General features: G+C 42.1%; 1 protein-coding gene across 1 annotated transcript in view; it reads left to right on the top strand.

Moving 5' to 3' along the window:
• The window catches only part of BCAT1 (branched chain amino acid transaminase 1), a 61,994-nt gene that overhangs the window by 24,763 nt on the left and 19,103 nt on the right, over window positions 1-18,128 (top strand). Inside the window, exons 3-7 of the mRNA XM_027680818.1 lie at window positions 7,344-7,544; window positions 10,828-10,938; window positions 12,291-12,410; window positions 14,723-14,886; window positions 16,003-16,145. Of these exons, the coding sequence (XP_027536619.1) occupies window positions 7,344-7,544; window positions 10,828-10,938; window positions 12,291-12,410; window positions 14,723-14,886; window positions 16,003-16,145 (739 nt within the window). The remainder of the gene's footprint in view (window positions 1-7,343; window positions 7,545-10,827; window positions 10,939-12,290; window positions 12,411-14,722; window positions 14,887-16,002; window positions 16,146-18,128) is intronic.

Below are 18,128 nucleotides of genomic sequence, written 5' to 3'. Positions count from 1 at the left end.
TCCGGATCAAAGACTCCTGCATCAGAGTTGGGGCATCTCTCAGATCAGGGGAAAGGTTTAAGAAGCCAGCAGTATGCTGTGCCGCCCCTCTTTTCTTCCCAATGCTTGCTGAGTGCTGAGTGTAGCAGTATTTCATTCTTTGGTTTGACAAGCATTTGATAAGTATCTGTTATGAATAGTTTAGATTGGGTGCCTTGCAGAGGATGGACCAGACAAAGTCCTTCCAGCCATGTTTTCTGTTGTTTCCGTGACTGACTCGCAGCTGATGCAGAGCCTTGACTTTCTTTTGCTTTGTCATTTGTTCTGTGGTTTATTACCCAGTGCACAGTCAACCTGATGCAATGATTCCAGGCTCCAGTCCAATTACATGTGCTAACATATTCTCAGATGAAGTCTCAGGGAAGCTTTACGCTGAAAAAATTCTGGGTATTTTCCCTGAGGTTGCAGAAGACCTTTTTTTTATATTTTGTTTCTCTTGATTTTTTTTTATAGTAGGAAAATTAGAGCTTTCTTCCTGTTCAAATCTTATTATATCTTGGCACACTTTCCATTTTCAAGCCTCAGGCTCTGCTGTAAATTTGAAATAGTATTGATGGCAAAGGGATTATATTACTTTTATAACTACAAGTTAGTAATAGATTTCTAAGGATTCATTTGACTCTTTTTTATTCTGTTCTGAGTTGATAGAACTCTTAGTGTTCTTCTTGTTTTTATTATAGACTTTATTATTGGTACCAGAGCCATACAGGTGTAGCCCTATACAAAAAGTGATGGTCTCTGCCCCAGAAAACTAACAATCTTTTCCAAAGAAAGAGGAGATGGGAAAAGAAACAAACCACAGACCTTGGTTTACTCAAGGCCTGTAGGACATAAATATCCTCTTTTTTTAGTGAAGTAAATGCTGCTGTGGTGTCAGCTAGTGATTAGTGGATAGAGCTGAAAGATAGTAAGTCAGACAAACTAGACAAAAGTAACACCTGCTAGAAGAGGGTGCAGTTGGTTTCATCTACTGTAGCAATATTCAGCATTTTTGTTTCTAAGACAAGGTCTGGGAACAGGCAGAACAGGTGATTGCTTATTTTGTCCCAATGGAGGAGGAAAATACCAGTTGACCTAACACCACACATAGTCTCCATAACCTTTTCCTACCTTCTAGTTACTCAGCCTGGCTCTGCTCAGATGCCACTGACGGACGAGGTGGTGTGTCACCCCTGATTCCTCTCAAGAGTTTGGCACAAGCCATTTTTTGTGCAGTAGTAGTTATTAAGCATAATTCATGACATCAGGCTGCAGAAAACAGGCCTATGGGGTGGAAGGCTCTTCCTGGACCAATTTGCAATTCCCTGTGGGCTGCTCATAGTACCTGTTCTAGAGAAGCAATTACATCCAACACAGAGTAGCTTGAATCCTTCTGTATGAGGCTGCTGGGCTGGAATATCTAATGGATGAGCTTCTCCAGCCAGATAAGATCAGTGCTCAGGTCAGCAAGAAAATGGGTGCAATCCTCTGCCACCTGCAGCTGGACATCTGAAAAACAACATAGCTGAATTAGAGGAGAAAGTTGGTGTCTTGCTTATTAGCTGCAAGACCAAAAAGAAGCCTCTTTAAGAAAAAAGAGGTTTTTGGCTTCCAAAGGTGAATTAACAAGCAACTTTGGTCAGCCTAGTGTCCACAACCTCCCAAAACTGGCAGCACTGCCCGGCTCCAATGGGTCGCATCTTCCCCAAGCCCGGGCTATTCCCATGCAGCTGTGGCAGTGCCTGGATCAGACATCCCAACTTAGCCAGAACAGGGAATGGAGTCCAGAGCAGGGGGCCCGAGGTGGCCTAGGTCTGGCGGCAGCCTCAGTATCAGCCCAGGTGTGCTCCCACTACTCCTCAGGACATGGTAGGACATGTGCTCCCAGTGCCAGGGTGCTGGATCCTGGCCCAACCAGGGCACCCTGGGCAAGGCAGAGACTGTGGGGCAGATGGGGCTCAGACATGTGAACATCCCACGTGGACAAAGCACTGCTCTGGAGTGATATCCTAAGCATATTGAAGAGCAGGATCCATTCAATGTCCCATCATCGTTCTCGCCACCAATCTGCACAGGTCAGGTTCCTGCCCTGTCAGGCACTCAGCCACAGCTCACAGCAACCCCAGGCAACCCTCCAGCTGTGGAGAAGAGTGGCTGGAAAGCTGACTGATAGAAAAAGACCTGGGGGTGCTGGTTGACAGCAACCAAACATTTGAACACCAGTGTGCCGAGAACGCCGATGGCATCCTGGCTTGTGTCAGCAGTAGTGTGGCCAGCAGGAATTGGGAAGTATACCCCTCTGTACTCAGCATTGGTGAGGCTGTGCCTTGAATCCTGCATTGTGTCCAGAGAAGAGCAACAGAGCTGGGGAAGGGTCTGGAGCAAAGTTCCACTCCTTGGCAGTGCAGACCTTTCCTCCTCAGCCTGTCATTTAGGAGGAGGCCAGGTAGAAGGTGCTGTGGGGAAAAAGAAGCTGCTCTATTAGAAAGAACAGCTTCCTGGGATAGAGATGTGTGTGCTGGGAAGGGTCCAGAAGCAATAATGAGGATGCCACAGCCATAAGGACTGAAAGGCAGGAAAGCATCCTGATCCCTGGAACCCTCCTCAAAACCATTTGGTCTAGTCCCAGCCTCAATCTCTCCAGCTCCTCCCAGCTATGCTTTGTCACCTTTTCCCTTCACAGTAATTCCCCATGCTCTTTGTAATCTGTCTCCCTCTCCAAATTGGCTCCACTGCTGCAACCACATTTTGCCATTCACAAGTGCAAGGGCAAAACAAGTTACTTGATTTTGTCTACGCTTCCGTGTTTGTTATTGCATCAGAAGGCCCTGATCTTTCCTAGGATATGCTTACAAACTCAGCATAAGTAATAAAAAATAATTGCTGCAGTTGCTTTGTGATCTTGAATGAATCACCTTGACTGGAAGTCAGGGAGATTGCTTCAGAATAGGTTACAGTCAGTCTCACTGAGTGGATGTTAATGTGTTGAGGATCTCTGCTGAAACTTGTTGCTATAGTGAGGTAACCTGTAAGCTATTTTACAGGTGAGGCTGCCAGGTCTGCTTTTACTCAAGTAAGTGAGAGAAATGCCTGGCCCAGCAGAGTGTTTAGAAAAATTTAGGTGTGTCAAATGAGTTACACCTGTTAGAGCTGCCCAGCCTACCGCTTGTGGTCTAGTATTTTCAGTGCAGTGAAAATAGCTACAGCCAAGGGTCATTTGGGAAGGCATTGACAAAACTTGGTGGAAAGAGTAGGAGAAAATATGTGCTTGCTTTCTGTATCTACTTGAGACATTTGTCTGGGGTAAGAAAGGTAGGAATGGAGTAATGACAGTCACAGCTCTGGCCAGGGGCTGCTCTCAGCTCCAGATCCACTTAAGGGTATTGCAAAGGCTGGGTAGAACAAGCCTTAAGCTGACAACTTGGCTAGAGGCAGCAGGATGTCTTGTTGCAGCTTTGGTTAGAATTGACACTGATGAGCACGTCACTTTTAATTCGACCCAGCTCATAATTGAAAAGATCTGTTTTGATCAAATGATGAATTTTAGTCTCCAGAGGTCACATTATATCTTCTTTACTTGGGCTGGGTAAAGCTTCGCCCTGGAAGATGCTGCATTGGAGTCAGCAGGCACTTTTCAGATGAGGGGCTTTTCAAAGAAAGTGTGTCTGTGTGAGCCACTGGCTGTTTGTAGGTGTAGTGTTTCTATGAAAGCCTTGAAAATCAACATTATCCAACTGGCTTCCCACCACTCCCTATATAAGCAGGGCAATCTGATTGTTCCTATTCCTTACCAGAGTGCCTTTGGCTGGGCCATAGGTACATACATCTTGTATGTGCTGTTCTGCTGCGACCTGGAGAGTTTGCAGGCCTGGAACTATGTCTTTGTCATTCTGCTTTAGGCAACAGGGGCCAAATAGCTGCTCCCAATAGACCATGTGCCCTATCTGCTTCTTTTTTACCTCCCTTACCCTTTTTGTTCTGCTTTTACTGGTTTTCCTTCCAGTTCAATGGTTTTTATTAGGCAGCAGCACCAGAAGGTTCTTGAGAACATGTTGGTAAACAAAGCAAGCAAAACATAAACTAGCTGAAAATTCCCCTGTGTGTTGGCAGTACAAACAGGGGAGATCTGGATGAGTGCTTATGCCAATCCCTAATGCATCCTCAACATGATGCTTTCAGGGCTGGGGGAATGTTTGCAAAGGAAAGAAATAAATTGCTGTTTATAAAAGTCATAGGTAATACCAGGGGAGCACTGTGGTAATCTTTTAATGAGTGATATTAATGTAATAGGCACTGATACTTAATCAGTACCCCTGGTATTAGTCATCTGGCCTTGCTCTGCTCCCCTTGTGCAGGTTCTTTTGAGTGTTTGGTTTCCCTCCTGCTGGTGCTGCTTGATCAAGTGAAGCCAAAAGACTCTGTGAGCCAGGCAAAGTGTTGTATAGGGAGCTTTATTACTCAGGGACCTAGAAGAGGCTGAGGGTGGTGGCAATACTTTGTGCAGACCACACTGTGGGACAGAGTACTCCAAGGATGATTCTCCAACCCGTCCTCCCAGAGCACCACCCTCCATGGAAAAAAAAACATTAAATGCATTGCAGCACTTGATGGTGTCTTGACATGAAAAGCATTGTGATTTTGAAAGCTTTAGGTGCTTTTGTGCACTGTTAACTTGCACTGCCTGGTAAAAAGAAAGAGAAAAAAGACATTATAATGGATAAGGGGAAAGAGCCTTAAGAAAGTAATGTCCAAAAAAAATCTTAAATGCAGCTTCTGAGAGCTTAACAGGATTATAAGGATGAGAGAAAAACTGCCTTTTGAATGATAGTTGCCCTACTGGTCTGAGCAGTTTAACCTATATTTGAGGTGTTATACAGTGTGTTCCTGCTGTTGTTTGAAGGAATTGTTATGGGTGAAGTGCTGTACCTGACATAGTTGAATCAGGTGTTGGCACGATGGCTGAACAAAAGCAGGTTTCCCTAAATGATAAAGGAGGTAAGAAACAGTAGCTGGTCTCCCTGTCCAGAGTGTGCAGCTCCAGGAAGCTCTGTGTTCTGGAAATGATTTGCTTCTTTTCTGGACAAGCATCATACCTACTTCTTTACAATTTCTGCCTTCAAGTGACTCAGCCTGAAATCCAGTGAGTGATTTCTGCTTGTGATTGCAGAAAGTCCCCAGTCTTTGGGGCTGAGAACTAAGTAGTGTGGGCCACTGCTCTGAGCAGTCACTTGCAGCAGTGAGTGCTTGGCTGGCCTCTTGAACCCCACATCTCCAAATCTGGAGAAGTATCTATGGTGGCAAAACTGGAGCCCAAATGCTCCCAAGTGAACATGTTTTGTCACTTGTGGCTGCAGCTTGCTGCTCCCTCTACGTGTGCTTGTGGGTCTGTAAGAATAGCCAGGTTAAAATCCTTCCCCATCCTCAAATAAAAGCTAATTGTTAACCCTGACAAGATTAGCAAATGGTTTTGAAGTGCTGCCTTTCAACTAGTTGTGCCGCCACCGCTGAGGAAGTGGCAAACTGAGGCATAAAAGCAGGAATCAGCACACTGATGGGAGTTCTAGGGCATGAAACACAATATGATAATTATGGCCCCCAGGCCAGCTTATTATAAAGATAATTATCCCAGTGAAAGTGAACTGAGGTGAGGAGGAAGCCTGGACTCCAGGGAGAGCTGTTGATACCACTGGAAGAAGCTGTGATTGTGTGCAGAGAAAGCCCCACTGACATCTTGCTCCTACATGAGCATTTTCCTGAGCTGAGTCTTGCATTGTGGATAATTGCAAACACTCCTTTGTGGCTTTTATTTTGATCCTTGTTCTTCTGTGATGTCTTTTTTTCTAAAGCACGTGACAAGAGGTTACCAGGTAAAATTAATTATTATTTTCAGGACATCATTAGGTAGTGCTTTTCCCATTGGAGCATTTACTGTCAGAAGAATAAAGGGAAGAGTTAAGAAGAGTAATTGTTCTTTCATCAGATTATGTATTAGTTCAAAAAGGCTAATGCACTAATATCTACACAAGCCCTATAATTGGAGAGTTTGAAACAGGCTTTTAGCTATTCATGCGCTCCTGCTCTAAGTTAATTTCACATCCAAGCCATTAAGCAAAGGAAAAAAAAACAAAACCAAACCTAAACCAAAGCAACCAATCAATAAAAAACAGGCTTTTGTGCATTAAAGACATCTTGAAAATTAGGTTGTTTACAGGGGCAGGAGTGCATGCGTTCTTTTTCAAAAGCTTGGGACTGGTTTTGACTAATTTTTCAAAACGTGTGCTGGGTTTGAGAAGGCCAAGTCAGTGATATGTCTTGCAGAACTGCCTTTTTAGTGCGTTTGCAAATCATTTTAACAGTAGTCTGAACTACTTATGTTCCAGTCTATTCTGTATGCACCCAACATGGAAGAGCAAGATTTCACTTGAGGGTCTGTAATAAGGGTCAGTGCTTTCTGAGTCATGTTAGGATGGAAAATGGAGCTCTGATTATGATTCTTTGAATTCTCCCTTGCCTCTGACCAGCACAGTTTAAATGCTCAGATGGCCTGGAAAGAGAATGGAGAGGGTGGATCAAATCTGCCCACTCTGTAGCCCTCTCTAGTTGTTTAGCCCATACCTGTGTATAAAAGAGGATCCTGCTTTCCTTCCTTGCCTGCTGTTCTTCAGGATGATTCACACCATAGAAGGCACCATAAAGAAAATTAACTCTGTCCCAGACAAAACCAGCACAAAACCCTGTGGGTACATCTCTGCAGCTAGTCGTGTCCCCCTACAATCCCTCATGCAGGGAAACATTTAGCCTTTTTTTACTAATGGGATCTTTCTAGGAATGTAAGAATGTGAATGAACAAGTTGTGACACAGGTAATCTGCTGACTCCTGGCTCTGATCTCACGTTGGTTTTATATATTAATGGAAAGTTGGCATAACATCCACTTAGTTGTGAGGGGGATTAATTTCTGGTGATCAGCTTATGTTCTGAGGTACAGCAATTGGGTGTTTCTGGAACTTGTACAGATGTGTTAACCTAAGTGTCCAAGAGATTTTCATCTGATTTCTGTTTTTGCACCTTGTACTGCTTTTCCAACTTAATAGAGTTTCAAAATATGCTACTTCTTGTATAACAGCACTGTGTATATGTGTGTGTGCACAGTGGGAATACTTTGCCAGCTACTTTGAGGTTATCTGCCTGTAACCATTATGTCATTAAATGTCCCTACAGAGAAAATATCAAAGTTTGTCCATGTTCACTGATGCAAAATCATTTTTAAATCAGTCTGACTTAATTATTTTGATACGCTTCATTCTTGTCTCCATGTTCCTTCAGGCTTCCGACTTGATTATCACGCCAGCTACAACTTTCAAGGAAAAACCAGACCCCAGTGGTTTGGTATTTGGAACTGTGTTCACTGATAATATGCTGACAATTGAATGGTCCTTGGCTTCGGGATGGGAGAAACCCTATATTAAGCCACTGGAGAACCTTTCATTGCATCCAGCCTCCTCATCCCTGCATTATGCTATAGAAGTAAGTAGTGAATTGATTTGGAAACCACTATTTTGTTTTATTAGCTCTTGAAGCCACAGCTTTGTAACACAAGGACTATTACTGCCTTAAGTTTATTAGTATTGAGTTATGCTTTGTTTTGTTGACTGATGTTCTTCCAGAATAGTTGCATTATTTTCAAGAGGGTTATGTTTGTGTTAGTATAACTCAGAAGCAGCTCTGGCCTGTGGATTCTAGCTCATTTAACATTCTGACCTAGTGAAGGTGAGCCCTTTCTTGTGTGGTGACAAATTCATTTGAGAAAGCATTCTATTTTACTCTCTCTCTGATGTAACAATGCAGCGCTGGATAAGACCATGAGAAATTCCAAGAGCAGCTTTAGTTTGGGGACTGAACCTGCACCTTGTGAAAGTTATTTTAAGCTGGTTTAAAGGTTGATAGGTTGGATTGCAGGACAGACTAGAGAGGTACTTGTTTGAAACTCTGAACAAGTCTGGAGAGCTCAGAGCTGGATCTGATGCATTCAGCACATGTGAGTGTATTTAAGCAGAGTGTACAACAAGAAACTTCGGAAAGTGAAATGTTAAGTCGGAAGCCAGCGTGGTTAACAGTTTCCGTGCTTAGCTGCTTTCTCTCTAAAGCTGCCCCTTTGTGTCTCCAGAGCAGCTTTGGCTGTACTCACACCTGTGTGGGAGCCTTGGTAGAGCACATATCCTGAAATGGAAACCCACTTCTCCTCCCACTTCTGGCTAGGTGGGAGTGTCTCCACTGAAGTGTGTGGAGTTGCTTGTGCTTCTTTCATTATTTCTTTTTTTTTCTGTTGTTATTATTTCATTTTTTTATTTTAACCTCCGGTATAAGGGAAGGATCAAGCTTTTCCCTGAGCTCCTGCCTTCACTGTTTTTTTTGTGTTTACTGACTTTTTCCCCATCTAGTCACCAAGCCTTCAAAGGTCCTGTGTAAATTTAAACAGGCCCCTGTGACTAAGGCTGCAGCTCTTGATCTGCCCAAGAAGTAAGAAACCACGCTGGAGTCCCAAATCTATATTTCACTCTTAGTACCATATTGCTTTAATGCTTGGCCTCTGGCCCAGTCTGAAATCATTGCTAATATGAATATGCTCTTATTTTTTTTCCATTTTTTTTTATTCTTTTATCCTTATTGCATCACGTTTCCTCTAGCCAAGAGGACAGACAGAGGAGAATCTGGTGTCATTGCTGTGGCTCAATGAATACACAGTGGGTATAATAAAAGTGATGAATTTGGCATTCCCTCCCCTTCCTCCTTGCCCTCCATGATGCAGTGTGATAACCTGGATCTGCTGAACTCCAGATCCAGCTCCTGTGATGTACAGATGTCAGATAATACTGTTTTCACACCATTGTAGCAACCAACCATCAACCAACCACAACAATTGCTTTTATTGAAGTTAAGCATTTCTGGAACACATTACTATCTTCCCTTTTAATGAGTGAAAGGTTTTACTGAGCTCTGGAAGGTTTAAAGTATTTATTTTTGGAGAAAAATATTTAACATCTTGTGAAGGCTTTGTGTTTCAGTAATGATGTGATTCTTGCTTCTCTCAAACCATCGATCAGATCTTAGTAGTGGCATTCCTCCCTTTTCCCTCTCATTAAAAGTTCTGTGAATGTGTTTGGGAGAAGGGTGGGTGGGGTGGATAACAGTGATAAGAAAGTAGCATTCCAAAAATGTGGCATTAGTTAGTAACTGGCCCGATGAAAATTGTATCCAAGTATCATCCATATCACCAGCTATGCCATCCTTTATTAAAGATATGATTTTTTTTCTTGTAGCTACCCTGTGAACAATTTCTTTTTCAAAACTACCTGTAAAGCTTTTAATAAGGTTGGCATTGCCATAGGAATAAGTTAAATTTTGAAGGTAAAAAGTTCTGGGTTTTAATTCTGGTTCTGCTACTTAGTTGGCACATAGCCTGAGGAAAATTGCCGGGATTCCTGCAACCCAGTTACAACCCAATTAAAATTTGTCATGTGGAAGGACCTAGCTCTGCCATGGGACTGCACAAAAGCTTTCTAAACACTGCATTTCACTGACCCTTGAGGGAAGATATTACAGAATTTAATAATAATGAAACCTGGAGTATTCTACTACATTACTTGTACACAAACACAGGATTTTTTTTTCCAAATAAAAAAGCTGCATGTGTAGACTTCCAACCACATAGGATGTAGTTCCAACCACTTGTTGTGGAACAGTCAGAGGAGAAGAAGCCTGAGGAGACTGATAGCAGTGATGCAGTTAAATTCATAGAACTTCTACTGAAATTCACGTATAAAGAAATGCTTTAGAAAATAAATTCCAGAAGTCTGAACTCTTATCTATAAGCATAAGTGGCCTTTTAATACTTAATCTAAATAATACGTATATATATATGTATATATTAGTGTAAGCTTATATTGTACATGAGGTTTTTGTCTATAAGTATAACCAGAAATTATCAATCTGTAAAAAGAACTATGAGTATTTATTTATCTGAAAATAACTATGGGTATTTTGTGGGCATATGGCTTTTGCAGTGATTAGGAGATGCTGTAGGGCATTCTGCTGGGAGGGCACTGATTGTATAGGGGTTTCTGGTAAAATGGTGGTCAACACCAGTCATGTGGATTCTGCAGTCAGATAGGATAATTATGTTGAATTTAAGTTTCCTGTAAAATATATAAAGAAAACATTTTCATGCATTCTTCCTCTAGTGTAAGGCTGATGCATCCATCTCTCATGCAGGCTAAGCCCTCTTCCACAGCACAGGGATATATGGGGAAATAAGTGACTAAGATCCTGCTACAACTACAGCAAGAACTTTTGACAGAATTATCTTAATTATCTTATCTTACACTTCCTATCAAAAATGTGTTAACATAAAATTCTATAGATCCTTTATGTAAGGGAGAATACCATTTTGGCTCAGTCATAGGTATCAGTAAGGATGTAAGGGAGTTAAGTCAAACACATGTTACAAATTTTAATTGCTGTAACCAAACTATGAAGAAAAAAAAAAAAGGTTATCATTAAGTTCTCTGACAGAGAAAGACACACCTGAAGTATAGACAGGTGATCTTCATAATACAAACTTCATAATCCTATCTCACATGAGTGTGTTGCCAGGATTCACTAGTTAGCATTTATGTTTGAGTACTGTGAGCAGGACAAGTTAAGTTCTTTTATTTTCAAAAGGTGTGCTCTGCATTTGCACAGATCCCTGTGGGATGACACGTCTCAATCATTATTTGGTTTCTTTTCTCTCCTTTTTTTGGCTTGGTAGTTGTTTGAAGGAATGAAGGCTTACCGAGGAGTGGATGGCAAAATCCGCCTGTTCCGGCCAACTCTCAACATGGACAGGATGGCGCGGTCAGCAAGGAGAACAACTCTGCCAGTACGTAGCCAAGGCATCTTGCTCTCCCTAAGTCAGAGCATATTTCCATTTTCAGAGTGCACCTCAGTAGTGTACTATTTATCAAACACTCCAACTCTTCCATAGTCCAGTTAAACTTTGTTAACAGATCTTATTCAGTGAAAGAAACTGTTTGACATGCTTTTTTAAAAAAATGAGAGCAATGTTTAGCTTTCTTTGTTCTTTCCCTGCTGTTTCAGATGTACAGTCTGTTTCTGAGGAATGGTGCAGGTATTTGCATGCAGACAGCTGATTAATCTGATCTGGTGCTAATGGTCTTCCTTTTCTTCTTTCCACTTCAGTTGAGTCATTGAGGCTTTGACTGCCTTCATTTTTGGTCATGCCAGCAACTTAATACTGCTTTTAGCAGTTGTATCTTGGCCAGTGAATTTCCTCCTAGGCCTGTTAGCTGTAAGAACTTGGGAACTTTGTAACAAACTGGGAGACTTGCTGGTCCCCTGGGGTTGTAACCCAAAGCACTCTTCTGCAGAGGAGGTGGTGCCGTAGCTTTCTACGGTAGATGAGTTGGGAGGGGGAGATCCTTCAGGCCTGGCTTCAGTCCATACCTGGAAGGAGTATGCCCTTCCACCCTTCCCCCCACCACGTGGCCCTGAGACCCCACAATGGAGCACTCACCAGACCACCAGGGGAGAGACGGACAAAAGAGAGAGTTTATTGTGGGATGGGGGCTTATATAGCCCTTGGGAGGGTCAAAGGGGACCAATCACAGGTGAGGGGTCTTGCAATCAGGTAAGGAGTTTACAGCCAATAAGGAAGGGGTTAACAAAGGACCAATGGGAGCACCTTGGGACATCTTCCCAGGACACTCCTGCCTGAGAGATAAGGGGTTACAGAGAAGGTATCGGGGAAAAGCAGTGACTCTGCAAAGAGCCATCTTAACACATGTTTAAACAACATTAAAAACTTCTGATTCACCAGTCCATCTTTGGCAGGACTTTTTCCATACATCCATTGCTACAGCTTTCTGCACGCCAAAGTGAAGGTGTTGGCTGGACAGGGACTCCTGTCCATGTGCTTTGGAGGCAAGAAGGGTCAATGGCTCCTTTTTAGTATCTCAGTATGATACTTTGGACCAGAGGAGGACATGCAGGGTACTGTACAAAAAGGCACAATGGCCAAGACCATGGGATCTTTAATTCTGTAAAGAATGAACTGAAGCAAGATGATGTATGTCGGTCCTATGAACCTCTATGGACCGTCACTGTTACATTAATTGATGAAGTGTTCCTTGCAGCATCTGGATCTGTAAAGACCATAGAATGTTCCGGCTATATTTCTCCATTTGCTTTTCTCCCTTTGCTTTTCCTTCCCAGTCTTTTGACCAGAATGAGCTGTTAGAGTGCATCCTGAAGCTCGTGGAAGTGGAAAAGGAGTGGGTCCCATACTCAACTGCTGCCAGCCTGTACATCCGTCCTACCTTAATTGGAACCGAGGTGTGAAACACTTTCTTCTCCCTCTTAACCTTTGTGTATTTAGGTATGAGACAAAAGCCTCCATCTATAAAGGGAAACATGCAGCAGTCAGTAGATGACAGGATTACAGTTCGGGGGCAGATCGGTTTTGTGTTTTTGCTTTTGAGTTCCTCGCCTGTAGCGCTACTGCACAAATTTAATGTTGACCACACTGCCACTTAGTGGGCACATTGGTTCAGAGCACAGAAAGTAAACTTGGATTAACTACTCAGAGTGGGAACAGAAAAATTTACTTTAACTTAGGGTTTGCACTGAAAGAATAGCTATTTGTGGCATGCTAATCTGTGCCTTTAAAATCCTAATAGTCTGAAGAAAGCATGAGGGAACAGAAATTTGCTGTGTACATTTTGGGATCTAAACCCATACCTCCATCCTGACCTTAGTGAGGTGATCTCAGAAGATTCTACCCAGTAAATTAAGATGTCTCTTCTGAGAGACACTTTTAACAGAACTGAGAACAAATTCTCACATCAATTTTTTATTGAACCCAGACAAATCTGGCCTTATAAGAGCTCCTTTGCTATATGGTGTTACTGTGTACCCTTTGAGTTTCACATGGGTGTGAGTCAAGCCTATTGTGTTGATAAAGGGAATTAGAAACAGAGAGTTTATTTTAATGAAAACTTTGAGGGTGTTTGTTTGGGGTTTTTTTAGCAGTAGCAAGAGAGAAACTTATCATGCTAGAGTGTAGGACAAGGCAGCTGAAGAATGTAGGGTTCCAAACTAGGCAAGTTACTCTTTAGCACTATCCACGACTGTAAGTAGTTACCATACATGACCATTACACATTTAATGTGTGTTTTAGGATTCCATTAATTTAATACTTGTGAACTAGTTGCAGATTTTCAAACGGAAGAATCTCCATGCAGTGACTGTAAAGTACTGATATTGATTTCCTCCCCTTTTTTTGGAAATTCTTTTACTGTTGAGTTTTGTTTCAGGTTAGCCAACATATCTGGCCTTTCCACTATGTCATATGTTGTTTCCAGATTTCGTGTCCTACCAAGCTTTTATGAATCAACACAATTAGAAACCAGGCAACACAATCTTTGTAAAAGTCAGGAAAAGTATTGAGATCATGTCATCATCATGGCTAGGCTTCGTGAACGAAGATTTAGGATGGATAGTGAGATCATGTAAAAGTCAGGAAAAGTATCGAAATCTCAGTTAATCTTGTTAGAAGTCTTTCTGAAGGAGTAAGGTAGACAGAAATCAAAACAATCCTTTCAGTACCTGGGGAAGGCTTATTTGAATTTTCCACTCATTACAGTATTACATTATTATTTTTCCTTTCACCTCCCAGTTTAGCTTTATGTGCTTTGTTTAGTTTTGGTCCTAAAGATTTAAGTTTAGTAACTTTTTCTCAGCGGAAACCAAGGATGAGCTTGTTCTTTTTATGAAACTGGTTTCTGTGAGTGGAGAGAAAATAGTAACCCATTCAGTCATACAGAAGATCCCAAGAATCATGAGCAACCAGCTCTATGTAGCCCTGCTTGAGCAGGAGGGTTGGACAAAATTACCTCCAGAGGCGCCTTCCAATATAATAATTTTGTGATTCTGTTGTCATTCCCAAGCTTTACAGAATCATAAAGGTAAGCAGAGTCTCCTACCAGAGGTTTCAGACTTTGTCCAGTACCAAACTTTACTTCCACCTTCAAGTATTGATGGTGATGACTTGCAGTATGAGAAGCCCCCAAGAGAGGAGGGGGAAAAAAAGTCTGATACGTTCCAGGTTATTTCCTGTGCTGTTGTGTGAACTATTTCCAGCAGGCAAATAATTTTAGTTGTCACACAGTCATTCACAATGCCAGCACTCAACTCTACCTATGCCAGTTCTAAGTGGCATTGGCTAATTCTCCTCACTAATGCAGCTGACAGCGTTTTCTCCACTGTTGTTATTGCTAGCAGAGGTTCTTGCCACTCCTTCCCCTAGAAGGCTTTGAAGGCTTCTCCTATGATTAATTCATGTAATTATATAGTACCTTGTTAAGTTAAATTCTGAATTCTCAAAAGGTTGGAACTCTTTGAGAAGATTAGAATAATATATAGGTAAATTGAATGCTTTAAGTGAATGGTGACAGTATATAAAATTAGGGTTGTTATGTTGCTTGGATGGGGGGAAGTTACACAAATATTTTCTCTTCATTGTAGCACTTTGCATTGCCCTGATAAAAGCTCTCATGCTGCAGTTCCACTGAAAGCAGTGTTTCAAAAGCACCTGATATTTGAAGTATGCCAGTGACTTTTGATTTGTTTACATTCCTTATTTTCAGCCTTCCCTTGGAGTGAAGAAGCCAACTAAAGCCCTCCTGTATGTCATACTGAGCCCTGTAGGCCCTTACTTTGCAAGTGGAAGCTTCAATCCAATATCCCTATGGGCAGATCCAAAATATGTAAGAGCCTGGAAAGGAGGAACTGGGGACTGCAAAATGGGAGGGTAAGAAAACAATGCTCTGTATTTCTCTACATAGCTCACAAAGCAGATTTGGGTTTTAGTGAAGTACCTAATCCAGCAGATGTAGAGACATTAAATGCAGTAGTTAAACAAACAACGTGCTCTAACAAAGATTTCGAAATCGTACTTCGCAAATATTATTTATACAATGCAGTCGCATATTTTTGTTTGAATATTACTGCCAAGTTGATTTTTTTGCAGCACCTCAAGCTAGGAAACTGGACCTGGAAGGTGTCCATGTAACACTTTCACTCTTCCCCTTGGTGCAGTTGACACTGAAGACATCAGTTTTGTGAAGCATCATTCAGCACAGCATCCTGCTGCCAGCTGGGCAGGGAGCAGCACTGGCTGCTGACCTCCTGCCTTGGCAGGCTGTCCCAACAAGCCATCTGCAGTTAGCAGAGGGAGTTTGGGGGTTTAAGGGAAAGAAGAGCCAATTATCTGCATTGACTTTAGCCTGGCAGTTTTCTGCTGAACTAGGCCTAAGCGCAGGTTCAGTCGGATTTGCTCTGCAGGCAGCATTTTAGGAAAACATTTGCTCCTCAAGGATGTGGAATTCATCAAGGTCCATTTGGAGCTCCTGAAGATACTAGTTCTGTGAATGTCTTTTACTAGAAAAGAAATAACTCGCCTCTGTTGATATTTGTGCATCAAGAGATTCATCTGACATATATTACTCATCTGTTAATCATATATATATGAGATGAGGTAGATGATTTTTTTGGTTGGGTTTTTTTTTAAGCCATGAACTGGAGAGTAATTGTTGTTCTCTCTCCAGGATGCCAATTGCTAAATATGGTAAATGCTTTCCTGTGGTGTTTAATTGCAGTAATTAGAATGTCCAGAATATGGAACAAGAGGTATTTTAAAGACAATTTGGATGGATATGTTTGAGCTGTTGATGCTGTTCAGCCCTTCAAAGTTTTGGGGTTGTAATACAAATGATCTAGTAAAATACTGGTAGAGTACTTCCAAAGAAAGTGTCCCAGGGACAAGCAGTCACTGTGCAGAGCATTTGCTCATAAAATCTTGCTTAAAAATGAGAAGATACCCAACCAGATAGCCATAACTGTTTGCTCTTTCTTTTTGTTTCTAAAGGAATTATGGTTCTGCTATTTATGCCCAGCAAGAAGCCCTGGAGTTTGGCTGCCAGCAGGTTTTGTGGCTCTATGGAGAAGATCACCAAATAACTGAAGTTGGAACAATGAACCTGTTTCTCTACTGGATCAATGAAGATGGAGGTACAGTAACATAAAGCATGAAATCTTTAACAGAGTAGGCAGTTGAGACCACAATCCACAAAATTATTATTAGAATGCAGATCATAAACTGTTAAATTAAGTTGATTTACCAAAAGAAGTTCTTATTCCCTTCTGAAAACTAATAGGTGACTGTTAATTATAACCCTGTGAAAGAGGAGCAGGTGTGAATGCTGCCTGCTGATAACATACTAAACTGCTGGGCCAGTCCCTGTGCTTAGAAGGGCAGAGTCTACCCAGACAGAAGGTCACACATCAGGCTTAGTCTCAGCTGTAGCAGCTTGATCTCTGAGGAGGTGTTGGCTTAGAAACAGCGCAGAGGTACTAAAAGACAACTTGTGGCTGTACATCTCTTCAAATTCTGTGGCTTTGAGCATGAGTGGCTCCCATCGTCACTTTCTGGCAAGTCATATGTTCCCAAAGCATAGCCAGAAGTATTTCAGCAGCCAATTGATGAAGAAATGCTCTTTCTTCAAAGAATTTGAAGTTCTATCCAGTGATGACAGACAGAGAGAAATATGTCAGTAAGTGTTCCAGATCACTAATGCACAAATGATGCTTTCAAGACATACCATCATTCTTGAAGCTATTTTTACCCCTTACCACGGTCATCTCTGAGCAACCTACATGTTGACTAGAAAACTATCCAGTTAATGAGCTGCCAACTATTTAAACATCTCAAAAACACCCATTGTGTATGCATATATTCAGAGCTTGAAAGGTGATAGCTGCACCTGATAGCTGGTTTGGAAGACTATATGACTCTTCAAAGGACTGAGCCAATGTACAGGCAAGTGAAAAAAAGGATACCTTCTGATTCCCATGGATGCTGGGCCTCCATGAATATGAAGTGTTATTGAGCTTTTGCATGATGCAGCAGATGCAGGGTTCAGACTCAGATTTCATTGCAGTGCCACAGGTACCCTTGAAAATTGCCTATTTTCTGACAGTGCTCAGCTGCAGAGTACAGAGGCAACATTCTGTGGGGACAGCAGTGTGGTTCAGATAGTGTAGGATAATAGGGATTCAGCTACCTGACTCCCAGCTCTAGTTTCATTGTTTGTTCTGCAAAATCTTTACCACTTTTTTTAAAAGGCGGATGATACTCCCTCAGTGTTGAATGAGTCCATGAAGTTTTGTGAATGAAACAGTAAATATTAGAAATTTTCTTGTCATTATAGCAGCAGTAGATTTGTCAGTGTAGCTAGATGGCCAAATTTATGCCTTGTGCAACTTTGCTGGAGAGACATGAAAATAGATTTTGGCTTGTTCTGCCCAGGGAAAGGACACTGAAGCGGGGACATAATTAGAATTCAATGTTCTCATTGTGCTTAAACCAGGAATATGCTGGAATTATCCAGCTGCAGCACCGTACTGTTCCAAAGATCTGCCAATCACTGTGTTACCAGTGCACTAGTGAATGGTACTATTGTGAGGTGGCCGTAGCAAACAACTTGTAATTCATGCCACCCAAGCAGGCTGTGTGCTGGCAAACCTGCCCTCTCACAGGACACGGCAGTGTCCTCACTGGAGCACTTCGCTGTCCCCCGGTGTGTTGGGTAATGTTTAATTTAGGCGATCTTGGGCTGAGAATTGCTCCTGCTGCCGATGTGTGTCATCACATATCTTACCTATGGCTTTGCACCGGGGTTTAGAAAGTGCTTGTCGTTGTGTTCTGTCAATTCACGAAGGACACTTACTTAGGCTGTGGTTTGGTTTTGTTATGCAAATGCTGCAGCTGAGAGAGAGATCAAACTGAGAGAGGCAGAAATTGCAGATCATCATGGAGAGGAAAATGCCTTTCTTTGTTCTGAGTTCACTGCTGAGTAGCCGGAACCGTTTTCCTTGGTTTATAACCAATCACAGACCCATCCCGGTAAAGCCTAAACTGGAGGAAATCCATGCTTCCCTTGGGAGTAGGCTTTTCTTGCAAGCCTTTGCTGCATATTTTCAGTTACAGCATTG

The sequence above is a fragment of the Neopelma chrysocephalum genome, unplaced genomic scaffold (genome assembly GCF_003984885.1).
Source record: "Neopelma chrysocephalum unplaced genomic scaffold, ASM398488v2 Primary Assembly neopelma1_59, whole genome shotgun sequence".
Taxonomy (NCBI): Eukaryota; Metazoa; Chordata; class Aves; order Passeriformes; family Pipridae; genus Neopelma; species Neopelma chrysocephalum.
The sequence above is the reverse complement of the archived record's forward strand: the minus strand, read 5'-3'. Positions and strand labels throughout refer to the sequence as shown.